General features: G+C 36.8%; 1 protein-coding gene across 1 annotated transcript in view; it reads left to right on the top strand.

Annotated features, from left to right (window-relative positions):
• The first annotated feature begins 888 nt into the window (after positions 1-888).
• abs (ATP-dependent RNA helicase abstrakt) overlaps positions 889-17,368 on the top strand; it is a 191,103-nt gene continuing 174,623 nt past the window's right edge. Inside the window, exons 1-2 of the mRNA XM_090373425.1 lie at positions 889-985; positions 7,087-7,173. Coding sequence (XP_090229551.1) covers positions 944-985; positions 7,087-7,173 — 129 coding nt within the window. The 5' untranslated portion in view covers positions 889-943. The remainder of the gene's footprint in view (positions 986-7,086; positions 7,174-17,368) is intronic.

The raw sequence follows: 17,368 nt of genomic DNA, 5'->3' as shown, positions 1-17,368 counted from the left end.
CGTGTGTTCCCTCGTCGATTTGCCTGTTTGCTGGACGAAAATACCCCAGTATCTGGGGGAAAAAAACCTTGCTATCTCCGACTGACACCGACTAACTCAGCCACAGAGTGAAAAAAAGCCCTACTTGAACGGGAGAAAACATCCTTTGGTACGTCTTCCGAATGCACCAAACCCCCATTGTGTTCCTATTATTCGTCCTCTATTGCAGCTTCTTTTCAAAAATGTTGATTCATCAATTTCAACTTCAATAGGTATTCCATTTTCTGAAATCGCCGCTAGTTAACTATCTGAATCAATTATTGATAGAATTCTGATCTCCCTCAGATCTTTTCATTTTTCAATAACAGTGTTTTTTATTGATATTTAAATCACGAGCAATGTGATCTTGAGACCAATCTTGGGACCAGAAGTATTGAAATAATAAATTTTGGGTCAACGATAATCTACTATCATCAAAAAATTATTTGTGTCTCATACTCTTTGTTTTACGGCAAGGTTTCTTACAACCCCCATCTAAACATATCAGTTTTACATTTATTTTTTGTAAGCCGCATTTGAAGATTGCAAACTTCACAAAAAGCTGTATTTTGCAAAATGTGATTTTTCGCCAACCAAGAAATCGAGTGATTAATATTGCCACTGCATAAATTCATCAACTCCGCTAAACGGTAATTGTTATTTTTGACTTCTTCCTCAGAATATACTGCATTTGATATGCAATTTGGAAGTTTTTGTTTGGATATAATGTAGGGATCTTAAAAATGTTTAAGGCATCCATTAATAGGATTTAATCCAAATGAAAATTTCAAAAGTTGGCGGGTTAAGCGTTAAAATTGGCGGATTTTGAGCATGCGGCTAGGGGGAAGTTTTATTAAGAGTTGGCAACGCTAGTTGCAACACTGAGTCGGTAAAGCTAAACGTTATTCCGATTAACTCGCATAGAATGGCTGCTAATAATTCAGAGCCCTCTGTTAGGCCATTAAAGGTAAAATTTTTTTTATTGTAATTGCAGTTTATAAAAGGACAGCAGTCGTCTTTGGTAGCAGTTATAGCCTACCCCCCCCCCATGATCAAAATAATGCAAATTTTTGTACTGTTATATGAAACTTAAAAGCTTAATGATTACTTTAGGCCTGACGTAGCCCAGTGGTCAGGAGCGAGAGTGCATAGCACGCGTTCCTTGAGTGCACCGGGGTTCAAGCCCGTCACTACTAAATACGATAAATATTTGTATTGACGATTTATTGTAAACTCTACTGACTTGGTTGTCGTGCCGGAGTATAAACAGAAAATTTATTTAGGGAATTCCGCTTTAGGGAGTAGTAGTGGCACATGATGCAAGAAAGCAAGTGTAGGAGCTTATGCAGCATCAGCCAAAAAAAAAAAAAAAAAAATCACACCATTCCCTCCAAATGCCTGTCCAGTTCCTCCTTAAATTTATTTAACCTATCAACTTCCACAACGACAGATGGAAGTTTGTTCCAGCAATTAACCACCCGCTGGCTAAAGGCAAATTTCCGCACATCTATTCTACATCTGTCCTTTCTTAATTTGAACTTATGGCCCCGTAGGTTGGTAATTTGAACAAGTGGAAGGATCCCATCAGAATTCAGCGTGCTCAACCCATTCAAGGCCTTCTTATAGACCTCAATCAGATCACCGCGCAGGTGCCTAGTCTCCAGCCACTGCAATTTGCAGAACTTAAGCCTCTCTTGGTAAGAGAATCCCTTCATTCCCCTCACCAATCGTGTTGCTCTTCTCTGTACACTCAAGCAAATCTACATCCTTCCTAAAATGAGGCCTCCAGACCTGTACGCAGTACTCAAGGCATGGCCTGACCATTGCCTTATACAGAGGGACAATCACCTCCTTTTCCCTGCTAGCAAAATTCCTATATATCATTGATAAAACCCCATGACCCGCCCTAGCAGCCTGTCTGCACTGCTCAGAAAACTTCATATCTGACTGCACAATTTTTTTCCCAGGTCTTTTTCATTTTCTACCACCTTAAGTGTAGTACCACACAGTTGGTACGTTTCTCTGGGGTTACTTCTACCCATATGCAGTACTTTGCATTTGTCAAGGTTGAACTTCAGTTGCCACTTCTTAGCGCATCTGCCCAAATTATCTAGATCCTGTTCTGGATAATCGTGTATCATTAGCATTAGTAGAGGCATATGATGCAAGAAAGCAAGCTTATGCAGCATCAGCCAAAAAAAAAAAAAAAAACCACTTCCACTTCACCCCTTCGTTCGTTCGAAATACCTGTCCAGCTGAGCCTTAAATTTATTTAGGCTATCAACTTCCACAACAAGGGATGGAAGTCTGTTTCACCAATCAACTACCCGCTGGCTAAAGGTAAATTTCCTAGGAATTTGCACATCTATCCTACATCTGTCCTTCCTCCATTTCAATTTATGCCCTCTCAGGTGATTATTCTGAGCAAGAGGAAGAATCCCATCAGCATTGATCATGCTCAAACCTTGCAAAAGGCTGAAATGTTTACCTTGTTGCAGCTATTATTGGCGCCTCCATAGCCAGGTGGGAATGAGCAGCAGTGCGTAGCACACGCTTCTTGATTAGACCCGGGTTCGAGCCCATCACCACCAAATACGGAGGATGTGGAAAGGTCATGGAATGACCACCGCATATTCCCGGAGCAATATGGCCTTAGTTGCTAATGCTCCTAAAAACCAAAACAACAACAGCAGCTATTATGCTAACGAATCAAAATGATTTGAAGTTCCGATCTCATAAGTATCTGGTTAATCCTTATCGGATATAGGTAAGAATTAACAAGTTATATTTGCAAGGGTTCTCTATTTGAGCCTTGGGATGCTGAATAAGTGGGCATGCTGTTTTAGTAAATAAATAAATATTAATTTATTGCAGATTATAGCAAGCCCTTCACAGTACATGGCTAGTGGCAGATAATTTAGTAATTATGTCAAATAAAGGGTAATACTCCAGTTTATGGACACACTTCCGATTAGCCATTTTGCTTTTTGAATTTTTTGAGCAATATGTAAATAGTAGAAATTAAAAGAAAGGTTTCTGTCAAAAACTACTCCTAGGTGTTTGTGGGCATAGACATTTGGAATTGAGACATTTGCAATTTTAATTGATATGTGGTTTGGTTGTTTCTGTAAGGAATAAGTTCGTTGAGCAGATTTGTTTACATTGATAGTCAGATTGAGTTCTTTGAGATATTTGATGATTCCACGTGTCTGTAAACTGGCACTGTGGCTAACTTTGCAAATATCATCACAGGCTTTGGAAATAAGTAACTTTAAATCATCGGAATATGCCAGCAGATTTGTATTTTCTTGCTGGAGTGGTTCTAGAAATGCTGAAAATGTAGTACTGGAGAGTACACCTCCTTGAGAAATGCCTGTTGTGGTTGTTATTATTATTATTAGCCATATGGTGCAAGGAAGCCTGAGGCTTATGCTGCACCAGGCAAAAAAAAAAAAAAAAATTCTGAATTACCCAGAGAGAGAGAGAGAGAAAAGTAGATGGGAATCACCAAGAAAGAGAAGAATGATGATATCCAGCTCAGGCCCTGTGTGTGCCAAGCCGATACTCACCAGATGTGAGCCTCTGGGGGTAAATTGTGACGAGAATATCAAATATCAACAATATTAGCAGGGGAGAGGAGATATCTATGGTTTAGGCTGTACTGTAGATAGGATATTACCATTGTGTTAATAAGAAAATGATTTTTTAATATCTCAATAGCTTTCTTGTGATCTGTGTTGTCAAAAGCACTTTGATGCCTAAGTAAAAGACATCACATTGTGCCTCATCTTGAAATGCAGTTTGGATGTGTGCAATGGTGTCATCTAGGCTTTTTGTTGTTGTGGAGTGTCCACTAGGACCAACATTCATTTTGACAGGTGCATTAGCACAGATTGCATCTTGAAGATGTGACTGCATGATTTTATTAATAATTTTAGTTATTGACGAAACAGCAATTGGTTGATAGCCTGTATGGTTATTACTGCTATCTTGTTTAGGAATGAGAGTAATCCTGAAAGTCTTCCATCGTCTTCGTAGGAATGGCTGGGAATGGCATCTGGTAATGATGTACTCTAAGGAATCAATGATATATGCACTAGAAAATTTAATAATAAAACTAGGGATTCTGCCAGGGCCTTCACTACTATCAAGATGTAATTGGTTAATTATCTGCTGTACTGTATACTTATTCACAAGTTGGTTAATCAGCAGGGTTTGACTAGGAGGCATTTCATGTTCTATGCTATCTCCTTGTTCGTAAGTATTGAATTCTTGAAATGTATATTGCCTATCTTCAGTGCAGATGGAGAATTGCTTGTTTCCATATTGAACTTTATTATTCATTCTGCAACTTGAGTATATAGCTCATGTTTTTGTAGAAAGTGCTCTTTTGTGTTTAATCTGAACATTAAATAATTTCTGTTCAACTTAATTTTTTGAGTTTAAATAATGCTCTACTTTTTTTATTTTTATATATTTTGTGTGCTGATGAAGTGCCATATTTCTTCCACTGTCTGTGTTATCTTTGCTTACTTTTAAAGTTTGGTTTTAGATTAGATTTGAACTAAGGTTTAAAGTTGTCTATTACAAGTTTGGATAGCAACTCTGTTTTCAGTTAATTCAGCCATTTTATTAGAAGAATGGTGGTGTCCTGTATAGGTATATTTTTGAGAGAATCCCATGGGTAATATTTCAAGATCTGCGAAAACTTTTCTTTCTGAAGGAATTTTATTGATGATATTCTTTTAGCGATTTCTGGAGGGTACAAGACTGCCTGCAGTAAATTGTTGCTTGCAGTTCTGTGGTCAGATTTAACTGTAATTGCTGCTCAATTTTTTTTGAAGTGGAAGATTAGGATAAACAAGAGAGAGTACTTGATTTCCTCTGGTAACAGTTGCATTGATTTTTTTTTTTTTTTTTTAGCTCCTAGAACTTAAGAAGGAGTTGGATAGCAATGTCATTTGTAAATTATATTTTGGCAGAGAGAGATTAAAGTCGCCCATTATAATTATGTTAGTTTAAGGCTTATGACCAGTAGTGATTCAGGTTGTTACTTCATTAATAATGCCATCCGTAGGTCCTGGCAGAATATAAATATTATAAATTTGTATAGATTTCATCTGTGAAGAATCATTACTCCAATTAATGCTGGCACGTGTTGTTTGGAGCATTCTGACATCAACAGATGCATTTGAATAAGATTCGGAATCCACATCACTTGAATAGAATTCTACAGTAGAGTGTCAGTTATCCAGAATTAATCGATGTCGGACCTCTTCTGGATAGCCAAATTTTCTGGATAATCGAACGTAAGCTAAGATTAAATAAATTTAATCTTACCGTACTATTAAATTAAATAATCAAGATTAATTAAATAAAAAAAAAAATTATAAACCAAATGTGGAAAACAAAAACATCCATCCAGGCATTTTTATGATTTTTATACAAAACTGGAAAATTAGAAAGATTTTTAAATGCTCTCTGTTTTTTCAACTTACTGATAACGAGCACAGACAATCTGTGCGTCCCAGTAGCATTTGCACACATAGCAATTGTAACTTGCTCTTTTCTCATCTAAAAATCTGGTGTGGGCATTTCTCTTTTAGTGGCTAGGGTTTTTCTCAGTAATGCTTTCTGTAATAACCCCATCTCATCAACATTATAAACATTTTCTTTCTCATAATTTGCTATAACTGAAGCAGACTTACAAGGACACTGCTGCCGATTTGTCTGCAGGAAGTTTCTCACATTGAATATCTAGTTCACGTATACATCGTCTCAGTTTAAAGTTTATCAGCCAACCTGTGCTTGCCTTAAAATCTTCATTACCTCTTATTTGATTAAAATCCAATGCTTTTTCACACAGTATTGGACAGGAGCAGCAGTGCGTAGCACACGCTTGTTGATTAGACAGGGGTTCGAGCCCGTGACCACCAAATACGGAGGATGCGGAAAAGTCAGGGAATGACCACCACATATCCCCCTGGAGCAATATGGCATTAGTTGCTAATGCTCCTAAAAACCAAATAATAAACAACATTTGGCCAGACACTGGTTTTCACCTAAACTCCACTTCTGAAGAAACCACAAATAAAGTGCACTCTCTAAAGTGGCATTTTCAGGTTTCGACATAGTCTTTTTCCTGCTAGATCCTCCTTCATTATCCATAATCAACACAAATTCTGTTATAGCATTGGGATTTTTCTTGATGTCGTAAATTGTTGAAGGCCCCACACAACTCTTTGGAGAGATTTCCTAAATTTTCACCATTTCTAATTCTATTAATAATTTCCGTTTTTTTGTTGCAATGTTAAAACTACGCATTTTCTTTTCATTCACGTTTTATTGTAAAAAATTGAGAAAAATAATAAATTGCAGTTTCGGGCAGATATTATTCTTGCCGAATCTGGAGCTAAACTAATCTGAAATTCACTTATGGTTTCCAAGAAAACCCAGTAGTCTCTGTGATATTTTCTACAGCACATTTCTGAAGGTCACATGGTCACAGCCATAAAACAATAAAAACAACTTACATTCTGTTTATTGGGCTTTTTGTTTGTACAATATGTTATAAATGGATAGTAAACTCGATCTTTTGCTTATTAGAATCAAAATTCAATTTGCAAATGTGATCACTATAACTGGCATTTACTGTACTACTGTTAATAAAAAAAAAAAAGCGAAAGATCAGCTTTTCAAATTATTCCGGATAACCGATGTTCTACTGTATTTCTGTATCAGATGCTTATTATAAAGAGCTGATAAATGTTTTTATTATTATCCAATTTCAGTTTGATTGTATATATTTAGTATATTTTATTTGTTTAGATTGATATGTTGACTTCATGATAAATTAATATTCCTTGATAAGTGTAATTCTTTTATTCGATTGCATATATGATTGTGTTCGTTTATTTTTATTAACAGATTCAGATTATTTATTTAGATGTATATGATTAAATTTTATGCTTAACTTAAAAGTTTTTCATCTGTTGAATTTGAGTGATATTTTGATTGCATGACCAGTTTGAGTGATATTTTGATTAATTTGACTATTTATTGATTTAGAGATATAGACGAGATGAGGAAGGAAGTAGTAGCGATAGTGATGATTATTTGCCATATATACCATTAAAGGAGAGAAGGAAACAGCAGGTTAGTATTTCAGTTGTTAGTAATGTAGTATGTACTGTTGTAACAAATATGGAAACGAGTAACATTTTAAATAAGTTATTTGAATGGTTAGTGTCCTGTTTTAATTGAAATATAACTTCTAATGAATTGCAATATATATTAATAGTTGCCACATATTAAACTCAAGTTCCACTTAAGTGTTTTTTACATAATTGTTACATATGATGAAATATGAATAATTAACTCATTTTTTGCTTGTGCTATGAATATTTAATTTTTCAGAGAAAACTTATACTCTCTTGAATGCCCAAGTTGTTCCTGGAGAAGAAAATGTGTCATGACTCAGCAATCTGATTAAAGTGGAATCCAAATTTAACCTCCATGATTCATGGAGCTTAAATTTGGATTCATTAGAGAATATTACAGATTCCCATTGCTCATTTGTCCAATTGGCATGTTCTTTATCTCAGGTTAGTAATTTTATCTCGTAGACTTTGTCAATAAGGACTTCTTATGGGGTAAACTCATAAGATACTTTCAAAGTATCTTACAAGGTCATAAGAAGACTTTCAGACAACTCATCAACGAGTCCACGGATAGTTCCCACTTACATTTACCCTAGTATGTTCCTTCCAGGATTTTAGGTCTGTGAAGCTATCACAATGATCACAGTGGCATAGTTGTTTCAAGTTCTGTCCTGTGATGTAGTACTTTTCTGTTTCGATCTCTGGTTCCAGGTTTTCTTTTGAAATCGAAACAGAAAAGTACTACATCACAGGACAGAACTTGAAACATCTAGTTCTAGTACTACATCACAAGACAGAACTTGAAACTGTGTGCGTGCGTGTGTGCATGTGTGCGCGCCACGCTGCTGTTTAATAGGAAGTGAAGACAGATAGCAGCAGAATCGATACTTTTATAAACAAGATGATGCAAGCCCACTCTGATTTTACAGAATGATGATGCAGTATCATACTAGTTTTGTAAGATGATGTAATATTGGCTTGAGATGTTATAATTTTACTTATAGAGGGAGTTAAGGAAATAGTAAAATTTAAGAGGTAATGCAATTTATTTGGTTGTAACTGTGTGTGGGTGTAAACAGTCCACCTGGTGGTGGACTTTGTCCATCATTCAGTTATGCTTGGAATAAAGGCAAGAAATAACATAACATGTATAAGGGTAAATAATCTATTTGATTAAAAATGTAAATTAAACCAGATATACCCAGTGTAACATACGCCATATTTCTGATTATGGCATAAATAATTTAATCTAGATCCTTCAGTCTTCACCATTCTTATTTAGCGGTGATATAATTCTACAGTAGTCACCTGTGGGATATATGCATACGTCTCTATTTGTAGGTAGTTCCTGGTTCCCCACCTTCTTCAACAAATATTGCAGTAACTTCCATTTTGGATGTAGTGCATTATATCATCTCTTAACCATCTCATCCAATTGTTGCATTACTTCGGCCATACCCTTGGTTTGATTGTTTTTCAAGCCGTTTTGTTTTTGCTTCAGCAGAATCAAAAATATGAAGTTGTCCATATCCTGGTTATTTGCCTCGTTTGGATATAGCAGTGAGACCAAATGGTAAATCTGGCCATGAATTCTAAAACAGTATGGACCTTTTCCAGGCAGTGATTTAATTTTTGTGCCCAATATAAAAATAGCGAAATGCTTAAAGTGCGGTACTCACCTTGAATATAATCTCCAATAGTTTTATGAAAAGACTGATGGCTAAATATAAGTGGAATGGTTAAGTTAATGCATTAAGGTGGGATAAGATTTAATTTAATGGAATTTTAAAATAAGTGCAAGGAAGCAGACGTGCACTACTCTGTCCCTGGTTGTAATAAAGGAGTAAGTAGTTGATCTGGAACATAAAGGAATTGATAACACCAATGGTCGTGATGACAGACTTTCGTTAAGTTATAACGTCTTCAGTTGGAGGTGTTAAGTGAGAAGTAACGCGTGCTGTATTTTAAGGAATTTTCTATACTCTCGTGATGCTCTTTGGAACACGTGGGAATCTCAGATGTGAGAGTTTCCAAGCTGAGGAAAGGTGAAAGGCAAGTTTTGCATTTAGGATGTTGAGATTAGTATTGTTTATGTTTGTTTTTTTAGTTACTTTTTGGCACATCGGCTTCTATGGCCATAGTGCACCTCCCAAGGTTTTTGCAGTACTCTGATCCAAGCCTGAGGCGGGATTCGAACCCACAACCTTTGGGTTGCTAGGCAGGCACTTTACCCACCTGGCTAGCCCAGTCGACGATTAGTATTGTGTCAAAGCCATTTGACGAAAAAAAAAAAAAAAAAATTTTTTTTTTTTTTGGTAGTTGTTGGTGCATAGGCTTCTGTGGCCATAATACACCTCTCAAGATTTTTGCACTAGTACTTTGATCCAAGCCCGAGGCGGGAATCGAACCTGCAACCTTTGGGTTGCCAGGCAGGCACTTTACCTACCTGGCTAGCCCGGTCGGCTGTATTTGGTTGTATAAAACCGCTTTTTTTTGTGCAGAGGGGGTGGTGCAAAGCAAAATGTAGGTATTTGCCTGTATGTGTATTTTTTCTGAAAATCTTTGTACCTAGTTTGGTACCTGTTTTGTAAACAGTGAGGTTGAGAAAATTAATTTGGTTGTTGGTTTCAATTTCAAGAGTGAGTTTTAACCTATCATGTGTTGAATTAAATTTTAAAAAGAGATTGTCCATAGTGGACCTATTGCCTATTATGAGTATATCATCAGCGTAACGGGTGTATAATTTTATTTCTGGAGGGAAGGGTTGTAAGATTTGGTTCTCTATTGTGGCTAGGTAAATTTCTGATGGGGTGGGGGTGGGGGTGGAAATACCTAAACCCATGGGTAAACCGAATATTTGTTGGAAAATTTTATTATTGAATCTGAAATATCAGGCATTTAGTAAAAGTGAAGTGAGTTCAAGGGGATGTTATTAATGGAAAGAGAGGTACGTGTTTTTGTCAAAGTGTTATCTGTTGTTAAGAATTTCCTTAAAGCCTGTAAAGTGTATGGGATACGCACGTTAGTATATAGAGATATTACGTGAAATGATGCTAGGATATCTCCATCAGAAATTGTAATACTGCTTATTTTCTGAAAGGCCTGATTGGTGTTGCTGATTTTGAATTCTGAGAATCTGGTAAGGGGATATAATTTTAACTAAGTAGGTGGATAGGTTTGCAAAAGCTGACTTACTGAAAGAGATAATTGGTCTTAATGGGTGGCCAGGTTTGTGTAGTTTGGTGATGCCAAACATGTGAGGAAGGATGCTGTTGTGGCTTCCTATCTGTTGTAGTGTGTATAAATTGATTTCTTTATTTTGTCTGAGTTTTCTTAGGATTAAATCTAGTTTATTTTTAAGTTTTGTGATATCATGATTGTTATCAATTTTATGTATGTTTTGGTCGGCTAAAATTTGTTCCATTTTCTGAATGTAAGTGTTTTTGTCTATGTTGACAGTTGTGTCTCCTTTATCCACTTTTTGTATAATAACATCTGAAATTTTGCTTAATTTTTGTATATCTAGGAATTGTTGCTTTTTAACATTAGATTGGGAGGAAAGTTTGGAGTTCATTATGCTATTGGTTTGGTGTATTATTCGCCATTTTTCGGGATGATGTTCTAGTTTAGATTGGAGTTCTATTATACAGTCCTTAAAAGGTAAGTGTCACTCCAAACCTGGACAGGGTACTCCAATCTTAACGATATACACATTAACGCAGCCATCCATAATGTAGAACAAAGACACATCAAGAAATGGCATACACTTACATTAGGATCCCAACCAAAAATTTCTACCGTCAACATCTCTTCAAAATCCTTCACCCCAACTGAACTTACCGGTTTAGAATATGGCTTCAACTTTACCATAAAAGATCAACACTATCCCATCATGGACTGTATAATAGAACTCCAATCTAAACTAGAACATCATCCCAAAAAATGACGAATAATACACCAAACCAATAGCATAATAAACTCCAAACTTTCCTCCCAATCTAATGTTAAAAAGCAACAATTCCTAGATATACAAAAATTAAGCAAAATTTCAGATGTTATTATACAAAAAGCGGATAAAGGAGACACAATTGTCAACATAGACAAAAACACTTACATTCAGAAAATGGAACAAATTTTAGCCGACCAAAACACATATAAAATTGATAACAATCATAATATCACAAAACTTAAAAATAAACTAGATTTAATCTTAAGAAAACTCAGACAAAATAAAGAAATCAATTTATACACACTGCAACAGATAGGAATCCGCAACAACATCCTTCCTCACATGTTTGGCATCACCAAACTACACAAACCTGGCCACCCATTAAGATCAGTTATCTCTTTCAGTAAGTTTGCAAACCTATCCACCTACTTAGTTAAAATTATATCCCCTCTTACCAGATTCTCAGAATTCAAAATCAGCAACACCAATCAGGCCTTTCAGAAAATAAGCAATACTACAATTTCTGATGGAGATATCCTAGCATCATTTCACGTAATATCTCTATATACTAATGTGCATATCCCATACACTTTACAGGCTTTAAGGAAATTCTTAACAACAGATAACACTTTGACAAAACGTACCTCTCTTTCCATTAATAACATCCTTGAACTCACTTCACTTTTACTAGCCGCCCGATATTTCAGATTCAATAATAAAATTTTCCAACAAATATTCGGTTTACCCATGGGTTTAGGTATTTCTACCCCCCTGTCAGAAATTTATCTAGCCACAATAGAGAACCAAATCTTACAACCCTTCCCTCCAGAAATAAAATTATACACCCATTACGCTGATGATATACTCATAATAGGGAATAGGTCCACTATAGACAGTCTCTTTTTAAAATTTAATTCAACACATGATAGGTTAAAACTCACTCTTGAAATTGAAACCAACAACCAAATTAATTTTCTCAACCTCACTGTTTACAAAACAGGTACCAAACTAGGTACAAAGATTTTCAGAAAAAATACACATACAGGCAAATGCCTACATTTTGCTTCGCACCACCCCCTCTGCACAAAAAAAAGTGGTTTTATACAACCAAATACATAATGCCCTCAAATATAGCGCCTCACAAAATGACTTGACTAATGAACTTCAATACCTCACGGAAAAATTTACAGCTAGGAACTACCCAACCCAACTCATTCAGCACACTATTTCCACCACCAAAAGTAAAATTAACAATCCACCAAAACCCACCACCAATGCAAATATACACATCATCCGCCCATACCATAATGAACTTGCCGGACAATTCCGCCATGTGTTTACAGGTACTGATATCTCCGTTATTTTTTCACCTTATAATAAACTCGGATCCTTATTCAACACTTACAAAGATACACACAAATACCCAACCAACGATTTGAATAATATAATTTACTTGATTAAATGTCAACTAAACTGTGATGCCTATTATATTGGTAGTATTACTACCAAGTTTGGTTCTACCAAAACTTCCAACACTCGCGCATATTTCCACTATATAATAGTCTTAGATTGGGACAAGCTAGTACAGACCTCACAATTCATGCCCACACCCACAATCACACTCCTTTAATTGACTCCGCTATCACAATTATAAGACTTAAAACCAGCCACAAAATTCTTCAATATGAAGCCCTCATTATCGAATGGTTTCGACACAATACTAATCTCAACATCCTAAACGCAAAACTTCCCTTTCACCTTTCCTTGGCTTGGAATCTCTCACATCTGAGATTCCCACGTGTTCCAAAGAGCATCACGAGAGTATAGAAAATTCCTTAAAATACAGCATGCGTTACTTCTCACTTAACACCGCCAACCGAAGATGTTATAACTTAACAAAAGTCTGTCATCATGACTATTGGCATTATCAGTTCCTTTATGTTCCAGATCAACTACTTTCTACTTTATGACAACCAGGGACGAAGTAGCGCACTTCTGCTTCCTTGACCTTATTTTAAAATTCCGTTAAATTAAATCTCATCCCACCTTAATGCATTAACTTAACCATTCCACTTATATTTAGCCATCAGTCTTTTCATACAACTATTGGAGATTATATTCAAGGTGAGTACTGCACTTTAAGCATTTCAATATTTTTATATTAGTCTATTATCACGGTACTATAAGAATTCTATAACTTGATACTTTTCTCTGCCCATTGATGTGAATGCCATTGCTGAGTTGTACTCTCGTATATATTCTCTGTAGTTATTTGCTTCACATGTATCCCCTGTAACCAGCTCTCGTAATAGAGTAGGAATAGAGTTTCACTTGACCCACTGTCTCAGACAGTGGATTTGGTGAAACCTTTCCATCACGACAGCATTTAGTGCATTCGATGTGTTTAATCACGTCCCCAATATCTTGCATTGCAATACTTACAGTGGTAACAGATATTTCCTATGTTATGCTCTTTGGCACCTCTGTATCCAGCTGGGCAGGAGCAGCAGTGCATAGCACACGCTTCTTGAATAGACTGGGGTTCGAGCCCGTGACCACCATATACGGAGGATTTGGAAAGGTCAGGGAATGACCACTGCATATCCCCGGAGCAATATGGCCTTAGTTGCTAATGCTCCTAAAAAAAAAAAAAGAAAATTCATGCTCTTCCACATGAATTACAGCTTGTTGATTATTCATACTTCTATTTGATTAGTCCTATGGCGTTTTGCCCATCTTCTCATTTCCAATCTTGCTTCTCTTTCTTCAATGTTTTCTATCCGTCTTCGTAGTCGTAGAGTTTCGGCCTGTTAGTCTATTAGATCTCTTCTCGGATCTAATAGACTAGATGAAACATTCAATCTAATGTTTCTTTAGCATTTCTTCTACTATTCAGCCGTTTCTAAAATTTAGCCATTTTTACACTTCTTAAAACTTAGAACAGTTTTAAGTTTATATTTTATCTGTTTTCAATTTTATTAAAATTGAAGACAGATAAAATAAACAGTTAAAATAAGCATACATCGATAGCTTTCAGGCATGGTTGCCTTTCTTCAGTTGAAAAAGTTAGTACAAAAATTAAAAAATAATGCCCGGTATGTGGTGGTCATGTGAGGGTAAAAATTTAGTGTAAATTTTTAGCCATTTTTACACTTCTTAAAACTTAGAACGGTTTATTAAAATTGAAGACAGATAAAATAAACAGTTAAGATAAGCATACATCGATAGCTTTCAGGCATGGTTGCCTTTCTTCAGTTGAAAAAGTTAGTACAAAAATTAAAAAATAATGCCCGGTATGTGGTGGTCATGCGAGGGGAACCGCATGCATGGGTGCCGGCAACAATTAGCAGTTTGAAATACATCATTTCATGGTGAACTGCTCAAAATTTCATAGAGAATGTCTAAAAGCCTTTCAAACAATAATGAATGCACAAAACAATTTTAGATAACCGGCCAAATATTACTGATGTTTTCTTCTTCTTCCTTAAGTTAACTGGGTACTTCCAAAACATAAAATTAATAGTTTGATTTATAGAGAAGCTTCATGATTATAAAGCAGAATCTTGGCTTTATTCTAAACCACAAAAGTGAAAAATGCTGATATATGAAATTCTCCTACCTAGGCTAGGTGCATTATAGCCTAAGCTGATTTTGCGCCAATAGCTCTTAAACAGCAACAGCAGTTGGAAAATTTGTTCACCTTACCTAAGCATTTTATATATATATATATATATATATATATATATATATATATATATATATATATATATATATATATACACACACACATACACATATATACACATACAGTATATACACAGGCGCCTCCATAGCCAGGTGGGCAGGGGCAGCAGTGCGTAGCACACTCTTCTTGATTAGACCGGGGTTCCAGCCTGTGACCACCAAATACGGAGGATGCGGAAAGGTCAGGGAATGACTACCCCATATCCCCGGAGCAACATGGCCTTAGTTGCTAATGCTCCTAAAAACCAAACAACAAACAAACAGTATATACACATACACATACAGTATATACACATACACACACACACACACACACACACATATATATATATATACACATACATACATAGTCCTTGAGGTTGTCACAGACATTCTCTCAGATATGCCAGACAAGCTGTACTTACTACCCGGGAGTCTAAAACGCTGATGGAACTAATATTCGGGTGACACTCAAGTCAAGTGGACCCAATTTCGGCGAAGTCCGGATGGTCTGTGACATCCAAATCCTCTACTTGCACCTTCACGATGGTGGGACTGTTAGTAATTCTGGGTATAACTTCCATGCACAAGTACATGGTGGGTGACCACCCAGGTGCGAACCAACGTAAGCAGGGGTCGAGGTGTGCCACCCACACCACATGGAGGAAGTCAGCCCCTCTATGTTACCTGGCAGTACTAGATGGTAGATGACTCTCGTCAACCAGTGCAATACCACAAATTTGCTTATTCGAGGCTTGAAGTGGTGGTGGAACCCATGTTTAGTCTCTAGAGCTAAGTTCCGGTCAACCCTTCCCTATCTCTTCCATCATGCAGTATGATTGACTTTTGAGATTATGATGAACATCGTGGCGATATCCAATATTCCTTACAATTCGAGGGGTCGACCGGGCTAGCCGGGCGGGTAAAGTGCCTGCCTAGCAACCCAAAGGTCGCGGGTTCGATTCCCGCCTCGGGCTTGGATCAAAGTACTGCAAAAACCTTGGGAGGTGCATTATGGCCACAGAAGCCGATGCGCCAACAACTACCAAAAAAAAAAAAAAAAACAATTCGAGGGTACAGCTCTAAAACAGTGTTCGCAGGCCGGCCGCTATTAGTACACCGGACTGAACCTATTGGTAACTCTCTAGGAGGCTTCCGGATCAGCTAGTGTATAATCTTGCTACCTTTACTCTGCCAGATAGTGACTGGAGGGTTCAAGTTGTGTGTATGCAGGGAGCATTGTCGAGGCCACGTTATGTCAAGGATCTGGGTATATTCTTACCATGTGTACACCATATCCAAAAATTTCATTACTTCATACAGCACGTCCCACTCACTTTTTCTTACTATTGAATACACCATGAATTGTCAAACTAATAGAGCAAGCTTATCTGCGAAAAGATCTAAACCTCCCAAGCACTTCCTAATTCATTTCACAACTATATGTGGTCTCATTTCTAATCTTAACGATGTCCATTTCCACTTGCTGTCTGCCAAACCCCATGTACTTTTTCTGACAGAATCTCAGTTATCGGTTGATTCAACTACTGCTCATCTCAGATGCCCAAATTATTCGCTGTATGATTCCTTTCGCCTCAAAGGTGGTACTTGTGCATATGTCCGTTCTGATATTCCTTGTCAGAGACTTGGCAATTCGGAATCTCCTCTCTTTGATCTTCTCTAGCTTAAAATCTCTCAACCTCATTGTGTCAAATTCATCTGTTGTCTCTACCGTTCTCCCAAATCCACTAATCACTTGGAGCTCTTTGACTTCCTGTCTTTGCAACTTGACTTTCTCCACTCCAACGTTCCTAACAGTGAGGTAATTTTCCTTGGTGATTTTAATGTTCACAACTCCAGCTGGCTTCCGTTTTCTAGTCACACGGACCCAGGTGGTTGAGATGCTGAGGCTTTTGCAATTATTAATGACCTTGCACAGATTGTTCATTTACCTACAAGAATACCGGACAATCCTAACCATACAGCCAATAAGCTTGATCTTTTTTTCACAAACAACCCTTCTAAGTACACGGTCGAAGTGAGAGGTCCTTTACGCACTTCAGATCACAACTTGGTGATTGTCTCTTCTCCATGGCTCCTTTATCTCATGGCTGTTCCCAACCTCGTGTTTTTGGCATTACAAGAATGCAAAATGGGATGACCTGCGAGACTTCTTTTCTTCTTTTCCTTGGTCAGATTACTGTTTCAAAACTTCTGATGTCAGCGTTTGCTCAGATCATGTCAGTGAAATTATTCTTTCAGGAATGGAATCCTTTATCCCACATTCCACTTTAAAATCTTGTCCTTTATCTAAACCTTGGTTTTCCAATAAATATGCTAAGGCTGTTCAAGAGAAGAATGTTGCATATTGTAATTGGCTTGTTTCTAATTCTTCAGTTTCATTTTCTGCCTACACCAAAGCTTGCAACAATTGTAAAGCAGTTATTAATCAGTCCAAACTAGAGTTTGAACAGGCTAAGAGTAGAAAACTTGCTTCTTGCCCTAATGGTAGCTGAAC

This window comes from Mastigoproctus giganteus, chromosome 5, assembly GCF_048544385.1.
Source record: "Mastigoproctus giganteus isolate SK-2022 chromosome 5, ASM4854438v1, whole genome shotgun sequence".
Taxonomy (NCBI): domain Eukaryota; kingdom Metazoa; phylum Arthropoda; class Arachnida; order Uropygi; family Thelyphonidae; genus Mastigoproctus; species Mastigoproctus giganteus.
This window is presented reverse-complemented; position numbering and strand designations above follow the sequence as displayed.